At 42.6% G+C, this 22,090-nt stretch overlaps 1 protein-coding gene across 2 annotated transcripts in view; it reads left to right on the top strand.

Moving 5' to 3' along the window:
* The window catches only part of ZFP90 (ZFP90 zinc finger protein), an 85,143-nt gene extending 68,955 nt beyond the window's left edge, over positions 1–16,188 (top strand). The window contains exons 4-8 of one of the 2 annotated variants that reach the window (XM_070397854.1): positions 282–439; positions 1,025–1,091; positions 8,209–8,335; positions 8,691–8,786; positions 14,598–16,188. In XM_070397854.1, coding sequence (XP_070253955.1) covers positions 282–439; positions 1,025–1,091; positions 8,209–8,335; positions 8,691–8,786; positions 14,598–14,662 — 513 coding nt within the window. In that variant the 3' untranslated portion in view covers positions 14,663–16,188. Of the gene's footprint in view, positions 1–281; positions 440–586; positions 858–1,024; positions 1,092–8,208; positions 8,336–8,690; positions 8,787–12,535; positions 14,360–14,597 lie in introns of those variants that run through there. The other variant, XM_070397853.1, reaches the window with a different exon arrangement.
* Positions 16,189–22,090: the final 5,902 nt, after the last annotated feature.

Raw genomic sequence — 22,090 nt, 5'->3', positions numbered from 1 at the left:
TTCTCCCCTCCTAGTAGTAAGTGATTCATTTGGTTTCTCCCCTCGTAGTAGTGATTCCATTGCTGCTGCTAATCCAGTGGCTCCCAACACACTCAAAGTCCACACTTGGGTAGTTCAGTTGGTTAGTGTAGTCCTGAAATGCCAAGGTTGTAGGTCCAATCCCCCGTCAGGGCACACACAAGAATCAACCTATGAATGTATAAATAAGTGAAACAACAAATCGATGTTTCTCTCTCTGAAATTATTTTGTTGATCTGTTTACGTATTGCCCTCTTCCACAGGAGTGCAAGCCGCGCCCCCAAAGCCGGGTCTTTTCTGAGCGATATATGCTGTATCCCGCCCCAACCAACATGCCCAGGCGCAAGAGGAGCGCTGTGACTTATTGGAAGAGATGGACATTACAGTATTCAATCCCAGCTCCGTCTGCGCCCGGAAAGATGTGCGCCTTACTTCCCCGCGGCCTCTGAGGGGCCGCGCGCGGGGGCCTCTGGGAAGTGTAGTCCGCGCGCTCGCCGGACCCCTGGGTTGCTGGAGCGAGACTCCGCGTGCGCAGGCGCACTTCCGGCTCTGCCCCGTCGCTGCGGCCATTGTCCAGCCCCGGGGCAGCTAAGTAGGCTTAGGGCCTCACCTCCGCACAGCAGAATTGGAGAGGACTGAGCCGGAGGCGGGGGCGAGAGGAGCCGGCCCGAACCTGGGGTGGGCCTGAGATCGCAAAACCCGGAAACTCCAGGAGGCAGTGATTTCGAGTGTGCGGGTCGGAGCAGCACCTCCCACGAGTTTGGCGCGTGTCTGCGGGGCCGCGCCCACCATCCTGCGGGTGGGACTGGGCGTGGCCAGAGGAGGGTGTCCTCGACTCGGTAGGCGTTTAATTTGGGGGAGGGGGTGCGGCAGGCCGACGCGTGGCCCCGGCACCTCTCCACCCCTCTCCCGGGAGACGTGTCTGCGGGGCGGACGCGGGCCTCGCGGGACGGGGTGGGGGTCGGCGGGTGCCGCGCGGTGAGTGCGCCCTTTCTTCTCTCCCCAGTCTCTGTCTGGGAGCCGGGCCTGGCGAGGCAGGAATGGCCCCGAGGCCGCCGACTGAGGCGCCCCAGGTGAGATGCACGGACTTTCGTACCCGGGCGTGTTTGGAGCAGTCATTGTTCTCCTGGGGAGACGTCGTTTCCTGGCCCGGCCGCCCCCTGGGGTCCCCCACCCCTGTGAAACCCGAGGTGCCCAGAGCTGCGGGGAGCGGGCTTCCGTAAAAGGGGGCTGCCCTGGGGGTGGAGGGGACCAGGGCCGGGGGTCGTCTGGGAGGAGTGAAGAGCGGATGTGTTGGGAGGTGTCAGTATTGAGAATCCTGAGAGCCAAGCCGATTCCGTGAACTCCTCTTGTCCGTAAGGAATGAAGAGGGTGGGTGACCGGATGGGAAACTACCGGAGGGAGTGACGGCCAGTGAGTGAGGAGAGCGGAGCCAAGCTTCTGACCTAGGAAGCCTGGTCTGGATTTGCCAAGGAAGAGGCTGGAGATGGGCTTTCTTGGGCAAGGAGTTGGGGGGGGAGGGAGGGGGGGGAGATACAAGGAGGATTGTCCCAGAGCTTTTCGTGTCTTTTTCTGCTTTACAAAGGTATAGTAGTGCGCATCCCCAGATGTCCAGCCTTCTGGGTAATTAGCATGAAGCTGATTTGTTGTAAGGGAGAAGGCATTTTATAGAAGCATCACAACTCTGAGGTTGTCCATGGATTTACATAGAGTGTATCGGTGAAATATAACAAGGTCCAGATGGTATTTTAATCCATACTCTCTTTAGAATTAAGGAAAGATCATATTCTGATTGTTATGTGTATGAGACAAGATCAATCCAGATATATATTTTTTTATTTCAGAGAGGAAAGGAGAGGGAGAGAGGGAGAGAGAAACATCAATGATGACAGAATCATTGATCAGCTGCCTCCTGCACGCTCCCTACTGAGGATTGAGCCTGCAACCCAGACATGTGCCCTAAGCAGGAAGCCAACCATGACCTCCTGGTTCACAGGTGAATGCTCAACCACTGAGCCATGCCTGCTGGGCTGGGTTGCCTTTGGGAGGGAGGGAAAGGGGGCGGGGGGCACTTTTTAATAGTGAGAATGGATTTGTGTTCTGAGCAGTGAGTTTTAGGGACTGCTTTAAGCTTCATTTTTAAAGTTATGTTTCCCAAGCATTCTGGTTCAGTTGTACTGTTCTCATAGAATGGCCCAATAGTCCACCGAACTCAGGCTGAAGGACAGAATAAAACAGTGAATCTACAACAAACAGGGGCTTTTTAGGCAGAGATTTCCTTTCATCGGTGGTTCCCTTTCCCTGAGCATAGTCCTGAGCATAGCCCTTGGGAATGTAAAAGATGAGTAATTGAGTCATGTGACAACTTATCCAGGAAATTAATTAGTGGGGGAGACAGCCCCTGCAGAAGTAGAGCACAGGAGAGGTGGTGCCAAGCATTGTTGCAGAGGTCCAGAGGCTGCTGTGAGTGCGGAGAGGGAGGAAATTCTGCCTCTGGGAAAGTCAGTAGAGCCGCCTTTGCATAGAAGCATAATCAACACGGGTGAAACTGAAGGGGATGAGGGTAGAGCTGGTTGACTGTGGGTCAGGGGAGTTGGGAGGCAAAAAGATGAGGGACGTTTTCATGAAACCGTTGTCTTGTGAGACTGTGGGTGTAGGTTGTAGGCAATGGTTAGAGGAGAATAGAAAGGAGTTTGGACTTTTTTCTTTTGGCCTTTGTAACCCATTTATTCCTTTATGTATTCATTCAGCAGATAATCATTGAACCCTGTGATGTATTAAGACACTTTTCTAGGTGGCTAGGATAGCATTTTAGTGAACAAAATTGATAAAGGTCTCTGCTTTTGTGGAGCTTACATCCTAGAAGTAGACAGAAAAATTACATGATATCCTAGGTGATGGTACCTCAGAAAAATAATTAAAAGTAGGAAAAGGTACGGAGGGTTGAGTGGGAGATGTCAGGGCTTGTGGTAGGGTGGCAGTTTTAAATAGGATGGTAAGCTTATGCTTGTTGGTGACATCTGAGCGGACTTAAAGGAGGCCTGGGAAGGGGTTCTCCGGAAACACCCGGATGTGTGTCTGGTGTGTTCAGGGAGCAGCAAGGAGCCTAGTATATCTTGAGCCAATGTTTTTGAGCAGGCAACTAGTATAGTTTCTTATTACTTTTAAAGATTGTTGTGAATAATGAAGTATCGGAGCTCCTTTAGGGGCGTGGCTAGCAAATACCTGAAGTGGTCCACAGTGGGAGGGGAATGGGAGCTGAGGTGGGTGAGGGGGATACCCTGAAAGCCCTATATATATGTAAACACTATGTATTTCCTTCCTTACATGTGTACTACATGTTTAGCTAGGAATAAAAAAAGGTGTTTACCATTCTTAAAGTTGAAGCCACCAGAACAGTAAGAAATGGGGGAAGTTTTGAAAGAAAAAAACTGCATTTGGATACCTGTACTTGTTCTACCTTGAGGGGAGGAAATGGAGAGGGACTGGGTCTGGTCTATTTTGATTCCAGATCCCAAGAGCTCTTACTGTTCATATGTCACATGGAGTGGTATGTTTACCCATCCATCTCCACACTGGACTGTCCGTTCCTTTAGGGCCTTGTAACTCCTCTCGTCCCTCGCTCCAAGGTACGTAGGTGGTGAGTGGGTGTTACATGAACAAACATTCATAACCACTTAGCCCAAGCAGCAGTTTTACACTTTCTGCATTTTCTGCTCCTTACATGGCAAAAATGATATTTTTCCAATTATAGTGACACTAATTTTTGGGAAAAAAATAATTGCATGAAACAACATGACTTTCACAGTTTTAAGAAATTTTGTTTTAAAGACAATGTTAAGATGTCAAACCCTGTTTCTCTAAGTCTAAGACCTATTTCAAAAGTATGATTCTTTTCCTGACTTTCCTATACTACCTTTTTTTAAAAATCCTCACCCAAGGATACGCTTCCATTGACTTTTAACAGAGAGTGAGAGAGAGAAAGAGAGAAACGTTGATCAGCTACCTCCCATACCAGCCTGCACCTGGGATCGAATCCACACTCTAAGCATGTGCTCTGACTGGGAATCAAACCACCACCCTCCGGTGTATGGGACAGTGCTCCAATCAGCCAAGCCACCTGGCCGGGGCTGTATTACTTTTATTAAAATATACCTTATTAAATATACTTTAAATATATCATCTAGACCTTTTTTTTAACAAAAAGAAAGTCATTTATATTATCTCTTCTTTAGCATATCTATTTCTTTTGATGAATTTCCTTTTTTTTCTAATTGCGCATGTTTTTCCCTTAAACATTTCCAATTACAATATTTTAAATTTCATATAGTTTTTATGAGGGTTTTTTTAAATCACTTTTAATGGCTGTATTATATTGCTTTGTATGGACATACTCAAATTTGTTTAACCATTCCTCATAAGACATTTACATTGTTTCTGAAATTTTTACTATTATAAATAATATTCATTCCTATGTAAGTCAGTATTTTAAAATTATTAATGAGGTGGGGGTTTGTTTTGTTTTGTTTTGTTTTGGTATTAAGTCTTTGAAATCCCGTGTGTATTTTGCATTTACCACACGTCTGGTTTGGACTAGCCACATTGCAGGTGCTCAGTAGCCACATGTGGCTAGTGGTTTACTGTGTTAGCGTAGATCTAGAATGTGATTGTCTGACTTACTGGCATTTTTGGCATGGGAGAGCAGAGTGAGTGTAGGGAAGGGAGCAGTAGGTCAGGGATGAGGTTCAAGATGAAGTTAGGGAGATAGTGGGGGAACAGATTGTGAAGGCCTATGTAGGCCATTGTAAAGATTTGGCTTTGAATTGGGATGCTATTAGAGCAGTGGTTCTCAACCTGTGGGTCGCGACCACTTTGGGGGTCGAATAACCCTTTCACAGGGGTCGCCTAAGACCATCGGAAAACACATATATAATTACATATTGTTTTTGTGATTAATCACTCTGCTTTAATTATGTTCAATTTGTAACAATGAAATTGGGGGTCACCACAACATGAGGAACTAACTGTATTCAAGGGTTGCGACATTAGGAAGGTTGAGAACCACTGCATTAGAGGTTTTAAAACAAAGAAGTGACTTAATCTGACATGTTTTTTTTTAATATATTTTATTGATTTTTTACAGAGAGGAAGGGAGAGAGACAGAGAGTTAGAAACATCGATGAGAGAGAAACATCGATCAGCTGCCTCCTGCACATCTCCTACTGGGGATGTGCCCGCAACCCAGGTACATGCCCTTGACCGGAATCGAACCTGGGACCTTTCAGTCCGCAGGCCGACGCTCTATCCACTGAGCCAAACCGGTTTTGGCAATCTGACATGTTTTAACAAGATTACTCTAGTTGTTATATGGAAAACAGACTTGGGAGAGACACAGGAGTGGAAGGAGGAGAAAGTGAAGTTAGGAAGTTGTAGCAATGGTCCAGGTAAGAGATGATGGTGGCATGGACTGGGGTGAGGAATGGTAAGAATAGGGAAAAGTAGGGAGAAATTAAAGGTTTGTACTCATGATCAAATTTGTGTTTTAGAGAAGGGCCTTCCACGCCCCTCCACTGGGGATTGTGCCCACAACCCAGACATATGTCCTGACCAGAACCAAACTATGACCTTCCCAGTTCATAGGTCAGCACTCAACCACTGAGCCACACCAGCCGGGCTCATTGGCATTTTCATTCTGCCACAGTGCATGTGGTCAAGTCTGACACCTAGTAAATACTAGTGTCATCTTACGTGACATAGTCAGATCCCTGACCTGGTCAGAAAAATTTTCCACGTTTCAACCCTTCCCTATTCCTGTGGGGACACAGCCACAGGGATGTGATATGGAGGAGCCAGTGTTGTGTATGAATGCAGTCATGCACTTCACTAAGCAGAGGGGGCCACTCCTGTTTCTCTAAAATTCAGATCTCTGCCATCTCTTTGAGGCTCAACTCAGGAAACAGATGTGTGGTATGGGTCAGGCACGTGTTGAAACTAGTGTTTTAGAGTTTAAAAACAATTTTATAGTAGCTGCCCTCATAATGCTCACCATCTAACTAGAAAAACAAGCATTCGAATAATTGTGTGTGTGCCAGGGGCTTAAAGGACATAATACAGTGATTGGCCCTCCAGTGGGGAATCGGAAGGTTTCAGTGAAAATCTGCTAACCGCCAAAACCGGCTTGGCTCAGTGGATAGAGCGTCGGCCTGTGGACTGAAAGGTCCCAGGTTCGATACCGGTCAAGGGCATGTACCTGGGTTGCGGGCACATCCCCAGTGGGAGATGTGCAGGAGGCAGCTGATCGATGTTTCTCTCTCATCGATGTTTCTAACTCTCTATCTCACTCCCTTCCTCTCTGTGAAAAATCAATAAAATATATTTAAAAAAAAAAAAGAAAAGAAAATCTGCTAACCAATATCTGAAGTATGAAATGGAATTAGCAAAGAATGATATTTCCCAGGAACGGAAAAACACCAGTTCCACTGTGGCCAACCACATGGGGAGAAGGGCATGGACTAAGGCAGAAACCTCCAAGTAATCTTCCCTCGCAGCTCCAGCGACCTTATGACTCTGCTTTCAACATCTAATTGTCTTTACCATAGTTTCTTGTATCCTTCTTGAGATAGAAATCTAACCAGGACATGGCGACAGGTATCTCATGGCTTAACAAGGCCTAGCAAGGCAAGCAAAAATCAACCCACAAACATCAGAACTGCCGATTGGGAGTCATGGAGGACCCTCAGCTAGCCTTGTTTCATTGGGGAGGTGAGGAGAAAGTGGTTGGAATGGAATAAGAAACATGAAAAGACCTTTGACCTAGCGATTCCAATTCTAGCTAGCTATTTTAGAGAAGTTCTGTCATAATTGCACAAACAGTATTTAATGCAGTAATGTTTGCAATAGCAAAATATTGTAAATCATCCAAATGTCTATTAACAGGACCTGGTCCATTCATTCATTCTCAGGGTATTTGTCAGCATTCACTGTCAGTCAAGGTGTATATCTGGTTAAGACAGATAAAGTTCTCATGGAGCTCATAGTGGGGGAGGCAGACAAGCTAACAAGTAAGCAATCTCAGATAAGGGTTAGAAATACAAGTATCCTTTTTAATCTATTTGATTCCTGAGTTAAGGTGGCAGGAATTTGGGCAGTGAGAGAGAACTGTGTCAGGAAGAAAATTAAACATGGTAATATGATGGAGAGTAAATTAAAGGAAGGTGCTGAGACAGCTTTTCTGAGGAAGTGATGCTGGAGATAAGCCTGAAATAACTAGATGTCAACCATGTAGAGCAGTGGTTCTCAACCTTGGCTGCACATCAGAATCACCTGAGAATCTCTTTAAAATCCTGATTTCTGGGCCTCATCCTCCGGCAATTCTATTTCTTTGTTACTAATGTTGTGGCCCCACCCCATAACAAAGAAACAGTGGTTGAGAACCACTGTTCTAGCGGGGGAGAGAGTAACAAGCATAAAGGCCCGGGTGGGAACAATCTTGAAGTATTCAAGGATCAACAAGTTCAGCATGGCTAGAGCCCAGTGAGTGGTGGGGAGTTTGAATTTTATTCTTAATACAATAGGTGCTGTTGGCTCTAGATAACGGGAATATTATTATACTATGGAGTCTGTGAAGTAATTCAGAGGGTTAAGGTGAAGTTATATGTATTGCTATGGGAAGATCTCTAACTATTACATAGTTTAATGTAAAAATGAGTTGTAGAACACTGTGGTATTTCACAAAACAAGACAGTGGGTGTATGTGTATAAGAAACATGGAATAGGGACTCTTTAAGTGTATGCACCAAACTTAACAGTGATTATTTCTAGGGTTTAAAATAGGATTGGTGATGGGGATGAAGGAGGGCTGCCACTGCCACTTTTTACTTCCCACCATATTTGGATTTTGTAACAAAGGAAGTACACGGGCTGGGAGGTTCCTGATTGCATGAAAAGGCTTGGTTTTGAAGGGAAATACAACGAAAGCTAAGGATTGTAGGATATACTGCTCCTCATGAGTTCTGGCCTGAATATTAGATTTCTTTATGTAAGTGTGTAAACAACTATATGTAACCCAACATTGTCCCCTCAGGATATTAAATGTGATCATCGTTTCTAATAGACTCTACAGTGTGTTCCCAGTATTGCCATGAGAATGTTTGTGGTTGATCCTACTTGAGCAGGAATGTGATCCTACAGGAATCAGTGACATTCAAGGATGTGGCTGTGGACTTCACCCAGGAAGAATGGCACCACATGGCCCCTGCTCAGAGGCGCTTGTACAGGGATGTGATGCTGGAGAACTACAGCAACCTGGTTTCTCTTGGTAAGGACCACATCTTAATGTCTTGCCTATTGGTGGGTCTTTCCTTTCTCAGTTACTAGGGTTGTGGAGCTCTGTGGCTGTAGCTTGGGTGGCTGTGAGCAGGGTGTGAGTGTTCAGGGTCAGAGCTTGTTCATCTTTCTGGGACCCAGCCTTATGGGTTTCTGAGCCTGCTCTTTAGGTAAAAGGTCTTTCTTTTGCAGAACTGGGAGTAGGCCATTTGATTGCATAATTGCTCAAGTTGCCCATTTTCTTTTCCTTCAGAGTTCATGAGGATCAAGGACTACTACTGACTTGTAGGAGGCTTCTTTGTCCACTTGCACAAACAAACAAATCTTGTGTTTTTACCCATGAGCAGGATATCAAGTTTCCAAGCCAGAGGTGATCTTCAAATTGGAGCAAGGAGAAGAGCCATGGCTATCAGAGGGAGAAATCCAAAGATCTGTCTGTCCAGGTAAATGAGTGAGGATCATGCTTGTAGGAACCAGTGCAGACAGTGGCATAGCTGAGGGAGTGGGAAGCATTTTCAGATTGCTGTCCTGGGAGCTCATAGACAGGCAGAGGAGGCTGAGCTATCATGACACCTCTGTATATCTCCCTTCTCCAATAGGGTGCTCCTGCCGCTGGTGGGTCTTAGAGGAAAAGATACCACTTTGTTCTACACTTAGTATACCATTTCTCCTGTCCCATAACCCTACTTGCTGGATTATTTTCTCCTCTGGTACCCAAGTCTCCCATCATTATTTAGCGATCCCTTTTCTTACTCATTCGGACATAATTGAACTTCCATGTCTCCTTGTTTCATCTCACTGCTCTCACTGTCAGCTGCCCCAGACTTGTAGGAAATATCCACAGTCTTGATTCTTCCTCTCTTCATAATTTGTTTTTAGACTTCTTTCCCTCACTACACCTGCCTAGGGAGGAACATGGTCTTCCATCCATTCTGTGGCCATGTTGATTTGACTCATTGCCTCTCTCCACAGTTCCTACAATATCATTCTCTCCTGGTCTCTCACCTTGTTAAGTGCTTCTTGGCTTTAGGTCTTTGGCTTTTCTTGCTTTTCCCTCTAAGCAAATATGCCTTAAGGCTGCAGTTCTCAACCTGTGGGTCGAAACCCCTTTGGCGGTCGAACAACCCTTTCACAGGGGTTGCCTAAGACCATCCTGCATATCAGATATTTATATTACGATTCATAACAGTAGCAACATTACAGTTATGAAGTAGCAACAAAAATAATTTTATGGTTGGGTCACAACATGAGGAACTCTTTTTAAAGGGCCAGAAGGTTGAGAACCACTGCCTTAAGGAGTCTGCCCTCCAGGCTCCTCCCCCTTCTTTGTTACAAAAAGGGTACCTGCCTTCTGGTGGTTGCAGCTCTTTATTTATGCTATAGACTCAAAAATCATCCTTGCTTGTACACTGGTCACTTATTCCTTTTCACAGAACACCTTCACTTGGAAGTCCCACTCAGTTCTTATTAAAGATAAAAAATCTGAATTAATCATCTTGCCCATCACTTCTTTCTACCCTGGCCTGTTAGAAAGCTTTTAGTATTTCTAATCTCTCAGACCAGACGCCATAGTCTTTTTCTTTCAACCCAGGTTATTTTCCTTCTTTGAGAAGTTATCTTAGATTTTCCTGCCTTTAACTTCCACTGGTGTCATCTTCAACCAAACCCCAGGCTTAGATTACTATAATTTCCAGTTAAAATTGCTCCCTTTTTTTATAATCCATATTAGATTTTTTTAAATTGATTTCAGAGAAGAAGGAGAGAGAGATAGAAATTTCAGTGATGAGAGAGAATCATTGATCAGCTGCCTGCTGCACGTCCCCCACTGGGGATGGAGCCCACAACCCGGGCATGTGCCCTTGACCAGAATTGAACCCGGGACTCTTCAGTCCCCAGGCTGATGCTCTATCCACTGAGCCAAACCAGCCAGGGCCCATCCTTTTAAAGTATACACTTCAATGGTTTTTGGATATATACAGAGTTGTGCAACCATCACCACTATGTAATTATAGAACACGTTCACCCCAAAAGGAAACCCTGCACCTAGTAGCAGTCACTTTCTATTTCCCATACCCCAGCTCCTGGCAACCATTAATCTACTTTTTCTCTGTATGGATTTTCCTATGCTGGGTATTTTCTGTTAATGGAATCATATAATATGTAGCCCTTTGTGACTAGCTTCTTTCACTTAGCATATGTTTTTAGGGCTCATCTAACATGTATTACTTCATTTCTTGGTATTCATTCCTTAGTATTTATTCCATTGTATGCATATACCACATTTTATTTATTAATCACTTGATGGGCCATATTGGACATTTTTAATGCTTTATCTTTATAAACCACCCACCTCTGAAAAAACCTTGCTGTTACTCCCTATATCTCATTATAGAAAACAAACTCCCTTGATTTAAATGTCTGCATCAAACCTTCCAGTATGATCTCTCTGTTCCTGCCCAAGCAACCTTCACTTAGGTTGAACTTCTTTTTTTTTTTAATATATTTTATTGATTTTTTACAGAGAGGAAGGGAGAGAGATAGAGTTAGAAACATCGATGAGAGAGAAACATCGATCAGCTGCCTCCTGCACATCTCCTACTGGGGATGTGCCCGCAACCCAGGTACATGCCCTTGACCGGAATCGAACCTGGGACCTTTCAGTCCGCAGGCCGACGCCTTTCAGTCCGCAGGCCGACGCTCTATCCACTGAGCCAAACCAGTTTCGGCTGAACTTCTTTTTAATGTTCTTTGTAAGTAGCATATACTTTCCCTCATTAGATAATGCTTTCTGCCTATCCAAAACCATCTATTCTTTTAAGTTCAAGGTCTAATTCATGAAACCTAATGCATACTAACATATTTACTTCTTCCTTCCCTGATCATAAATACCATTTATATCATCTCTACCACACAAATTCAGATGTAATAATATACCACCCGATGATTTTTTCTTTGTCTTTTTTTCTTTCTTTTTAGTTGTCCAAAGATTGAGTCTTATTTCTGTTCTTAGATTTCAGGCTACTAGAGAGTCTGTTTTTATTTCTGTATATTCTATCTGTGGTGCAAAGCATGTTAGCAAGCAGTTAGAAATTACTTGATTGATTGTTATGGAAACTGGCTTGGGAGAGAATTTTATTATTCACTTATTTCAACAAATATTTCTTCAATTGTTCCACTGAGAAGTATTCTAAAAGAAATACAAAGCATTCCCTGTCCTTAGAAATTTAGAATTGAGTCTTGTTACAGGGTAAGGAATTTTGGTGTTTAGGGCCCCTTAGTTGCTATGTTATTCCCTCCTAACACTTTATATGAAAATTTTCAAATATATGAGAAATTGAAGAAATTATACAGTGAACACCAATCGTATAGTTAACATTTTATTATATTTGCTTTATCACATACCTCTTCATCTATCCATCTGTCAATTTATCTTTTATGTATTTCCAAGTAAGTTGCAGATGAGTATATTTCATTCCTACATTTTTTCATGTGCATATCATTAACTAGAGCTCAATATTTGTTAATGGTTTTTAGAGATCAATTTATTAGGCAGATTAAAATAAATCCTTTTTGGTTAAGCAAGGTGACTAGTATAGAATCAGAGCTCAAATAGACAAAAACCACAGCCCCACTTGTAAGGGCAAGAATGATTTGCCTCCTGAAATATTTTTCTCAGTGTGTGACATCTAGCCCTTGATCTTCAAGTATATCAAAGAATCATTTCTGTTAGATCACCAGCTGCAGACTTTTCACTTCAGGGTTTGACTATCTGGAGCCTCAGAGGTGACATTTAAAGAAATTATAAAATAGATATATTAGGGAGATAGATTTTGTAGTAGTTTGTAAAATGGACAGGAGTCATAGAGAGCAGATAAGATCCTGCAAGATGGACTGTGATCCTTTTTCCTTTATATCTATGCCTAACACTCTCTTAATCACTTATCTCCTTACTCCCTAATCAGCCCTCGTAGCTGGGCTTCCTAGTTCTGAACTTATCATTCACTCTGGATCTGCAGTCTGTATTATATCTCTTCACTCTTCCTTTCCTTCATTTTGAGTATTCTCCCCAAGCCACAGGGCTGATTTCAAAACAGAGTCATGTATAATTTGAATCTCATTTCCTCATTCCTATTGTAGCAGTTTGTTTCAACAGGAGGGAATAGGGTACTTTTGCACTTTGGATTTCTTTCAGACTGGAAGACCAGGCCTGTGGCCAAATCATCAAATCTACAGCAGAGCGTATCTGAAGTATCCCTTCACACAGATGATCTCTCATGTGCTACATTAGAAGATGTGAGTAATCAGTTAGAGAGGCACCAGGAAAACTGGAAGAGGTATCTGGGGCCAGATGTATCCACCCAGAAGAAAATAGTCACACCAGAGAAAACCTTGGAGCATAATAAATTTGGTGAAAACTCTAGATTGAACACAGACCTGGTTACACAACTGAACATTTCTTCGAGGTCTAGTGAATGTGATACACTTGGAATCAATTTGGGACATAATTCAGACTTACTTAATCAGAATAATATTCTTGTAAAAAAGAAACCTTATAAATGTAATAAATGTAGAAAAGCTTTCATTCATAGATCATCACTTACTAAACATGAGAAAACTCATAAAGGAGAGGGAGCTTTTCCCAATGGTACAGATCAGGGAATTTATGCTGGAAAGAAACACCATGAATGTACTGACTGTGGGAAAACCTTCCTCTGGAAGACACAGCTTACTGAGCATCAGAGAATTCACACAGGGGAGAAACCCTTTGAATGTAATGTGTGTGGGAAGGCCTTCAGGCATAGTTCGTCCCTTGGTCAGCATGAGAATGCACATACCGGAGAGAAACCCTATCAGTGTAGTCTCTGTGGGAAAGCCTTTCAGCGCAGCTCCTCCCTTGTTCAACACCAGAGAATTCACACTGGAGAGAAACCCTATCGTTGTAACTTATGTGGGAGGTCTTTTAGGCATGGCACTTCCCTCACTCAGCATGAGGTCACACACAGTGGAGAGAAACCCTTTCAATGTAAAGAATGTGGGAAAGCCTTTAGTCGATGTTCTTCCCTTGTCCAGCATGAGAGGACTCATACTGGAGAAAAACCTTTTGAATGTAGCATATGTGGGAGGGCTTTTGGTCAGAGCCCATCCCTTTATAAACATATGAGGATTCATAAGAGAGGGAAACCTTACCAAAGCAATAACTATGGCATAGACTTTAAGCACAGCTCCTCTCTTACTCAAGATGAAAGCACTCTGACGGAAGTGAAATCCTACCATTGTAATGACTGTGGGGAAGACTTCAGTCACTTTACAGACTTTTCTGACCATCAGAAGATCCATACTGGACAGAGCCCCTATGATTGTGAGCAGACCTTCAGTCAACAATCTATTTCTCATCCTGGAGAGAAACCCTATCAGTGTAATGTATGTGGGAAAGCTTTCAAAAGAAGTACAAGTTTCATAGAGCATCACAGAATTCATACTGGAGAAAAACCCTATGAATGTAATGAATGTGGAGAAGCCTTCAGTCGACGCTCATCACTTACTCAACATGAGAGAACCCATACAGGAGAGAAACCCTATGAATGTATTGACTGTGGGAAAGCCTTCAGTCAGAGTTCATCCCTCATTCAGCATGAGAGAACTCATACTGGAGAAAAACCCTATGAATGTAATCAATGTGGGCGAGCCTTCCGAAAGAAAACCAATCTGCATGATCATCAGAGAATTCATACTGGAGAAAAACCCTATACTTGTAAGGAATGTGGGAAAAACTTCAGTCGAAGCTCAGCTCTCACTAAACACCAGAGAATTCATATGCGAAATAAACTCTAAGAACCCTGGAATTTTTTTTAAAAATGTGCAGAAAGCTTTAGCTAAAATATTGTTCATACTCATTGTCAAAGGATTCTTGCTGGATAAAAAGCTTGAGAATGTCACGAATTATGTGTATGTGTATGTTGTGTGCAGAGAAAACTCTGCTAGTAGACAATTTTTTTCAATAAAAGCCACATTCTTAGATCTGGTTACAAACTTTTATAAAAACAACTACAAACATAATATATAACCTGTTGGAAATGCTATGCCTATATATTGGACTTTATAAAACTTTTTAACATATATGTGCAGGAGATTACAAACTTTCAACAATTTGACTTGCAACTGTTACTGTTTACAGCCTTTTTTATAGATAAAATTCCTGCTTTAATAACCAAAACTCATTTTAAAAATTGCTTGACAACTGCATTCAATTGCAGCTCTTATATTGAATGCACCATGGAAACCAATTCCACCTCCAGAAATTCACCATTCAAAGAATTAGATCAGCGGTCCAGCTACTTCATTGTACAGATGAAGAACCTGAAAACCAAAGATGTGAAATGGTTTGCACAGTATGCTACAGCTTATGGTGGTAAAACTGGTGTAGGATGCAGGTCTCCTGGTTCTTTGGCTCCAGGGTCTTGACACTGAAAAGCTAATTTGGAATTCAGAGGGCTTTTAAATAAATTTTAAATCAGATGCACAAACATTTAATGAGCACTTAAGAATTCATAAAAGCATAAGAGGCAGCAAGTTTAAATTTGTCACAAACTTATTTAAAGCAACTTGTTAGAAGCTTACAAACCAAAATGTTAACAGAAACTAAATGGTTGGACTAAAGTATCATAATTATACTTTCAGCTAACATGTCAGTTTTATAGAACTATTAAGTCCTTCTCTGCACTGCCCCAAGCTTCCTATATTGGATCAATGAGAAAACAACACAAAACTAAGACAAGAATTTTCCCCAAAATTAATTTGACTGGAGAAATATAAATTCAGTTACCTCTTGCCATAAAATTTGCCTTTAACACATGTGCCAAGGAAATATTTCACCATAAAAAAAAAATAACTTTTTAAGCTTGGTGGTGCTTTTCCATCTGTAAAGCCTGAGAGCTAAGTAAGTTTCAGTAGCCCACTCAAATCCTTAGTGTCCCTTAATGGGTATTCATTCATAGGCTATCCCAAAGGGATTTCAAGAAGTTTTGTTGGTTCATTGGCACAAACAGTGCAGATAAATTTAGAAGCAATTGTGGACATTGACCCCTTTCATACACGAGCATCTCCTCTCTAAGATAAAACAATTTTTCTACCTTGATGAGTCATTGGGAGGAGTAATATGAGTGGTGATGATGAAACCTTTCATCCATCATCCTTGTCTCATCCTGGATAACAGGAGGCAGCTCCCAAACATTCTTCATAGTTCTTTTCAGGAAAATGTGCCTGGGGGTTGAAATATGGCATGTCTAGCCCATTGTCTATCATATATGGAGCAAGATGGGATACTCTCTAGCAGATTTGCCCTTCGAAGACATTAGCCATTCAAAACATGCCTTGTTTATGATATGCCATGCTGAGTGCACACACAATGCCAAAGTCATGCTTGTATTGTCTGGTACATAGTTTGACAATATGTAATACTCAAACCTGCCCTATTGATTGGCCAAGATGCCTATCAGGAACTCATTTTGCTGCTGATTGTTTGGGGATCCCCATAGTGGACTATTTGTAAAAATGGCATGAATTGTAACCAATTGAGTGCTACCCTACTGTTATAGAAGTTTATAAAGACTTTAGATCTAGAAGACCCAAAGGAGACCACTGGTTTGTGTGTGGAGTCTGGCCTAGATCCAACCAATCTCTGAATCTCAGCACATCTTCATTGACAGGGAGGGAGCCCAGGATATATGTGTGGCTAACAGAGCAGAGGATTCTGTGGTCCCAGCATCTATGCACCATGCACTTATGACCACCTAGCTTTCTAAGCCACATGAAATGCATCCTTGTAACATCATTGTGTCATTTCAATAAATAGCCTTCTTAGTTGAATGGGAGTCAGTATGTCTATTTCAATTTTCAGAAGTTGACTAAGAAAAGAGTGGCATATCAAGGAGGGATTAACTGCTGAACTCTTCACAGCCAGGTGAGTTAATAACAGCTACCATTTATTGAATGCTTGCTACTTGAAAGACATTGTGCCAAGTGCTTGATAGCCATCATTTCAGTTAATTCTTAAAATTCCCCATTCTAGGTCTTGTGGTAACTATTGTCTGTCCAGCTTTTTTCCTCTCTTGTAACAATCCCTGCTGTACCGATCACAGGAATACAAAGCAGGACATGCCTGGGGCTCGTGATAGTTTTAGGGGAAAGCATGTGCCTACTTGAGCCAATATCAGAGTCCTTTGCCAGGATTTTTTCAAAACAGAGTTAGCAGGGAAATTTTAATTTTGGATTGCTAGGCTGGGAGGGTGAAGGCTAGAGCTGCCTGGAGCCCGATTCCCTACCAGAGGGGAGGTCTCTTTGTGAAAGAGGGTGCCAGTGACATGATGGTGTTCTCTTTACTAATCCCTGAAGTCTTTGGACCTGCCTCAATTTCTGAAGCACTTTGTAGGATTCAGTGGGCTCCCCACTATCAGTCCAGTGATTCCCCCCTTTTTGACTAAAGGCTAATCTGTTAGACTAAGTTCCTTTTTTTTTTTTTTTTTTTTTTTTTACATTTTTATTGATTTCAGAGAGGGAAATACCAATGATGAGAGAATCTTTGATCAGCTGCCTCCTGCATGCCCCCTACTGGAGATTGAGCCCGCAACCCAGGCATGTGCCCTTGACCAGAATCAAACCGGGGACCCTTCAGTCCGCAGGCCAATGCTCTATCCACTGAGCCAAACCAGTTAGGGCTAGACTAAGTTTCTTGCATTAATTAAATCTAATACATGTATTATGTCCTTGTTTTATAATGGACCCAGAGGTAAAGTAACTCACCCCAGGTAGTACTGCCCTTGGCAGACTTAGGCTTCTGACTCAGGACTGGCTGCAAAGGCATAGCTCTTAACCACTAACTGATGTCTCCAGGGCCATGTTGGGTTCAAGGAGCCCGTGGTGCAGTGTCATTTGGGGGTGAGTAGATAGAAGAATATGGTGATAGGTCAGAGACCAAAAGGAGACAAAATGATGAAAGGCCTTGGAATGTTTTCTTGACTCAGTAAATTAAATCCCCTAAATTCACTCACAACCCTCATACCTTAATGTATCATTTAAATCAGCCTATACTGTAGATAGAAATATTATATCCTCCTTAAAGAAGAACTTTCATATTTTCCATGGTGCTACTACATAGTCTCAATTTCCTTAACAAGTCCCCTATTGTGACAATTTTATAATAATGACATTGAGTACTTCTATCTTTTTAAGGACTCCCACTTTATTTCATAGAATCTTTTATGTTAATTTTTAACATATCCAGAATGAAAAAGATAAAATATCCAAAGTGAGATTGTTAGGTCAGCATGTAGAGGTTAGTATAACCGGATGGTGTGAGATTCATACCAGAATAAACTAGATATGATAGCCCAGGAGTAATCATCTCAAAATTGCAAACAGGACCCAAGAGAAAAACCAGCCTCCCACCCTGGGGAAGGTCCCAGGGAAGGCCTCTCCCCTGAGCACCTAACACACCTCTGCCTACATGGGGAGAGAAGAAAAACACTTCTGCAGTTTATATGAGTATTGATGGTGGTCATGTTAAGTTCTTCATAGCTGCTAAACTAGTTAATTCTTACTCATCTTAAAAATGCAAATGTAGCTGGCTGCCCTATTTCAACTAAATTGATGTCTCTCTCAAATTTTCAGAGATAACTGTTAATGACCATCATGGTACCACAATTTGTGTTTGTGATTATTCGCTGTTTTTCCTCCACCTTGCACTAGATTATGAATTCCAGAATGGCTGAGTCCACATCTATTCTGCTAACTTTTTCTTTCCCTACTTATTACTAGTATAGTGCTAGGGATATAGGTACTTAATATAGTCTTGTTAAGTGAGCAATGGAGTAGAGATTTGTTGGTAGACAAAGAAGACTGGTTTATAAATAAAAAGATTCTCAATCTTGAAATTAGAATATTGCAAGAGAAAGCAGTAAGATACTATTTCTGGCAAAAATTTAGAAGTCTGGCAGAAGAAAAATTAGAGCTTGTATTTACTGCTGGCAGGTGGGTAAATTGGTATAATTATTTTGAGAGTAATTTAGAGATTTCCAGTAAAGTTGAAGCTAAACATGCTTCATGACCCAAATGAGATGTATACCCTAGACTAGAAATTCTCCCGTGTGAGCACAAAGGCATACATGAGGATGCTCATTGCGGTAATGTTTGAAATAGTGAAAATATGGACATAACACAAATGCCTGTCAGTAAGTGAATGGGTTAATAAGTTGTGGCATATTCTTATATAATGCAACACAGTGCTTAAATGAAGGAACCAGAGCATCCGGCAAAACATGCTATCTCTGCCTATTCTCCTACGCCCAGGCATTCTAAATGTTTGTTTTATTATGTGTCCTACTCTGGAAGGTAAGCTCCATGAGAGTAGAGATTGGGGGTGGGGAGCACATGTTATTGAAGCATAACATGCATACAGAAAAGTACAAAATAGCCAGTGAACAACTTGATGGTTGAGGGTGGCTACTTTCGGATCTTTTGTGTAGCACCCTGTCCCAGCACAGAATTTCAAATATTTAACAAATACATGTATTAACATGCCTACCATATTGAAAATAAAGTTACAGAGGGATGCATATAATGTGGTATGTTATAACTAAAAGAAATCGATTAACCTGTTTTTATCATCTCATGAGGTAAAAGTAGGAAGGTATTCAAATATCAGCTTCAGAGTGTTGGTTTCCTCTGGAGCTAATGGGGAGAGGAGTAGGAAGGAATAAAAGAAGGCTTAAACTCCTATCTTTTTAAAATATGGCAAGAGCCCTAGCTGACTTGGCTCATTGGATAGAGCGTCTGCCTGTGGACTGAAGGGTCCCAGGTTCGATTCCGGTCAAGGGCACATGCCTGGGTTGCGGGCTCAATCCCCAGTAGGGGATGTGCAGGAGGCAGCCAATCAATGATTCTCTCTCACCACTGATGTTTCTATCTCTCTCCCTCTCCCTTCCTCTCTGAAATCAATAAAGAAATATATTTTTAAAAAATAATAAATAAAATAAAATATGGCAAGATATTTACATTTATTAAAGGAGTATGATGCATAATCTCTTTAATAATTAAAGTCCGCCTCTTGCTCTCATCTGGTCTTGCCCATAAAGCCACCTGCTTGGTTCCCCTCAGGGTATGAGCTTGTTGAGCCTGTATATGTAGTGTTTCCAAAGGGTTTAGGAGAAGGAAAAATAGGCACTCACGCTCCCAAGGATGAGAAGCCGATCCAAGAAAGAAGAGAGTTCTTGGCACTGTCAGGATCAAGCAGAGTCATTCTTACTCTGGAAATGCCATTTGAGGTATCAGTTAAAAGAAGGAGAGCCTAGCCTGTGTGGCTCAGTGGACCAAGAGGTCACCTGTCTGATCTTTGGTCAGGGCACGTCAGGTTGTGGACCTGATCCCTGGTGGGGGATGTGCAGAGGTGGCCGATTCATGATGTTTCTCATCGATGTTTCTGTCTATCCCTCTCCCCCTCTCTCTCTAAAAAGCAATAAAAACCTTTTTAAAAAAAAAAAAAAAAAAAAGCAGAAAAGCAAGCAAAAGTCTTCTGTGTAGATAAGAACATAAGTAATTATTTTCAGGAGTTGGTGGAAAGAGAGAACTAATTTTTGCTAATAAATTTCAGTGAAAGCCCTATAATTTTGGAAAAACACTTTATTTTGGACAAACACATTTTTAATAATTTATTTTTAATTCTTTATTGTTGAAAGTATTACATATGTCCCCTTCTTCCCTCTCCCCCATTGACTCCCTCCAGCCCGCCCCCACCCAAGGCCCTCACCACCCCATTGTCTGTGTCCATAGGCTATGCATATATGCATGCAAGGTCTTTGGTTGATTACCTCCCACCCATCTGCCCTCCCCCACCTTTTCTCTGAGATTCCTCACTCTGTTCCATGCTTCCATGTCTCTGCATCCACTCTGTTCATCAGTGTATTTTGTTACTGAGATTCCACATATGAGTGAGATCATATGATACTTGTCTTTCTCTGACTGGCTTATTTCACTTAGCATGATACTCTCCAGGTCCCTCCATGCTGTCTCAAAGGGTAAGAGATTCTTTTTTACTGCTGCTTAGTATTCTTTGGTATAAATGTACCACGGCTTTTTTATCCACTCATCTACTGATGGGCACTTGGGCTGTTTCCAGATCTTGGCTATTGTAAATTGTGCTGCTATGAATATAGGGGTGCACACACTTTTTCTGATTGATGTTTCAGGTTACTTAGGATATATTCCTAGAAGTGGGATCACTGGATCCATGGCAGTTCCATATTTAATTTTTTGAGGAAACTCGATACTGTTTTCCATGATGGCTGCACCAGTATGCATTCCCACCAGCAGTGTACTTGGGTTCCCTTTTCTCTACATCCTCACCAGTACTTGTCATTTGTTGATTTGTTGATGGTAGCCATTCTGACAAGTGTGAGGTGGTACCTCATTGTCATGGACAAACAGATTTTAATGGATAAAGGAACCAAGAAATTTTGAACTGATGTATAGATGATATTTTATGCTATGACCAGATAAGTAGCTGTAATAACTAATGGGATTTTGCTTTACTATGTGCATTAAGAAACTAGCAATTACCAATTGTTCCTGAATTTTAATGCTCATTTTAATGCTCAAGTTAAGAATTGTCACAGGATTTTGGCTTTGGAGTGGCTGAGAAAGCCCCAACCAAAGGTGAAAACAAAATGTCATGTTATCCTTCCTTATAAAGGGTGGCATGATGACTGGGCACACTGTCCCACAGGATTCACTAGGACGTGTGAGACTTGCACATGTAACCATGCAACAAGGGCCAGATCCAGAGGAGAGAGGGGCCTTATGTTCCTGCCTTGAGGCCTTTGCCCCTCCCCTCAGGGCTAGGTAACTCAGGCAGGAGAGAATGACTGCAGGTATTGACATCTGAAATCATGGGAGCTGGTTTCCCTATCTCCATCCCCAGTGAACCCACTTCTGGCTGCCACCTGGAGTTCTTGGCAGAGCTTGCTGCCTACCCTGAAGAGTGCACATGCAGTGGTAAGGGGATAGGGAGGGATCGAACACAGAAAGGTTCCCACAGCTGACTGGAGATTTCTGAAGGGCGGGGAATCCTGCTGGAGTAGCTAGCCCCTGGCAGCAGAGTGTGGAAGCCCTCCGAGGCTCTGCATTTGTGTTGTGTCTAGAAAGAAAAGGGTAGAACAACTCCATCGGTTTTCTTTGCTGCCAGAGATCACGAGACAGGATTTCAATGGATCTTGGATAGGGTGACCATATAATTGACCATCTAAACTGGGAACCTTAAGAATGAAGGGGAAGCTGACCATACCATAAGCTGGGGCTGTGCTGGAAAACCGGGACATATGTTTACCCTGTGCTTGGAGCTCCCAGGAGGGAAGACGATTGGAGTAGCAGAGGCCAAAGGGCTGTGTCCAGTAGTTGCCCAACCAAACTAGGGGATGACCCACCTGGAGAAGGGTTAGAGGCATAGACTGCATGGACTAGTCCGCCCCGCTGTGAATGAACACAGGGGACTGGGGTGAAACTGCACGTAGTACCCAGCCACCCATCTCCCTGAGAGAGGACATCCCTGTTGGGACAGGCCACTGGTCCCAGGTCAAACAGGACTAACCCAGCTGACCCGAACCTACCTTCTAGCTTCGCTCTGGTCCAACCAACGCTAGGAGAAGCCGGTTGGGCATATCGGCATCTAAGAATAAGGTATGAGCCCTGGCTGGTGTTG

The sequence above is a fragment of the Myotis yumanensis genome, unplaced genomic scaffold (assembly GCF_028538775.1).
Source record: "Myotis yumanensis isolate MYYU_CA2020_CCGP unplaced genomic scaffold, mMyoYum1.0.hap1 SCAF_18, whole genome shotgun sequence".
In the NCBI taxonomy this organism is placed as follows: domain Eukaryota; kingdom Metazoa; phylum Chordata; class Mammalia; order Chiroptera; family Vespertilionidae; genus Myotis; species Myotis yumanensis.
This window is presented reverse-complemented; position numbering and strand designations above follow the sequence as displayed.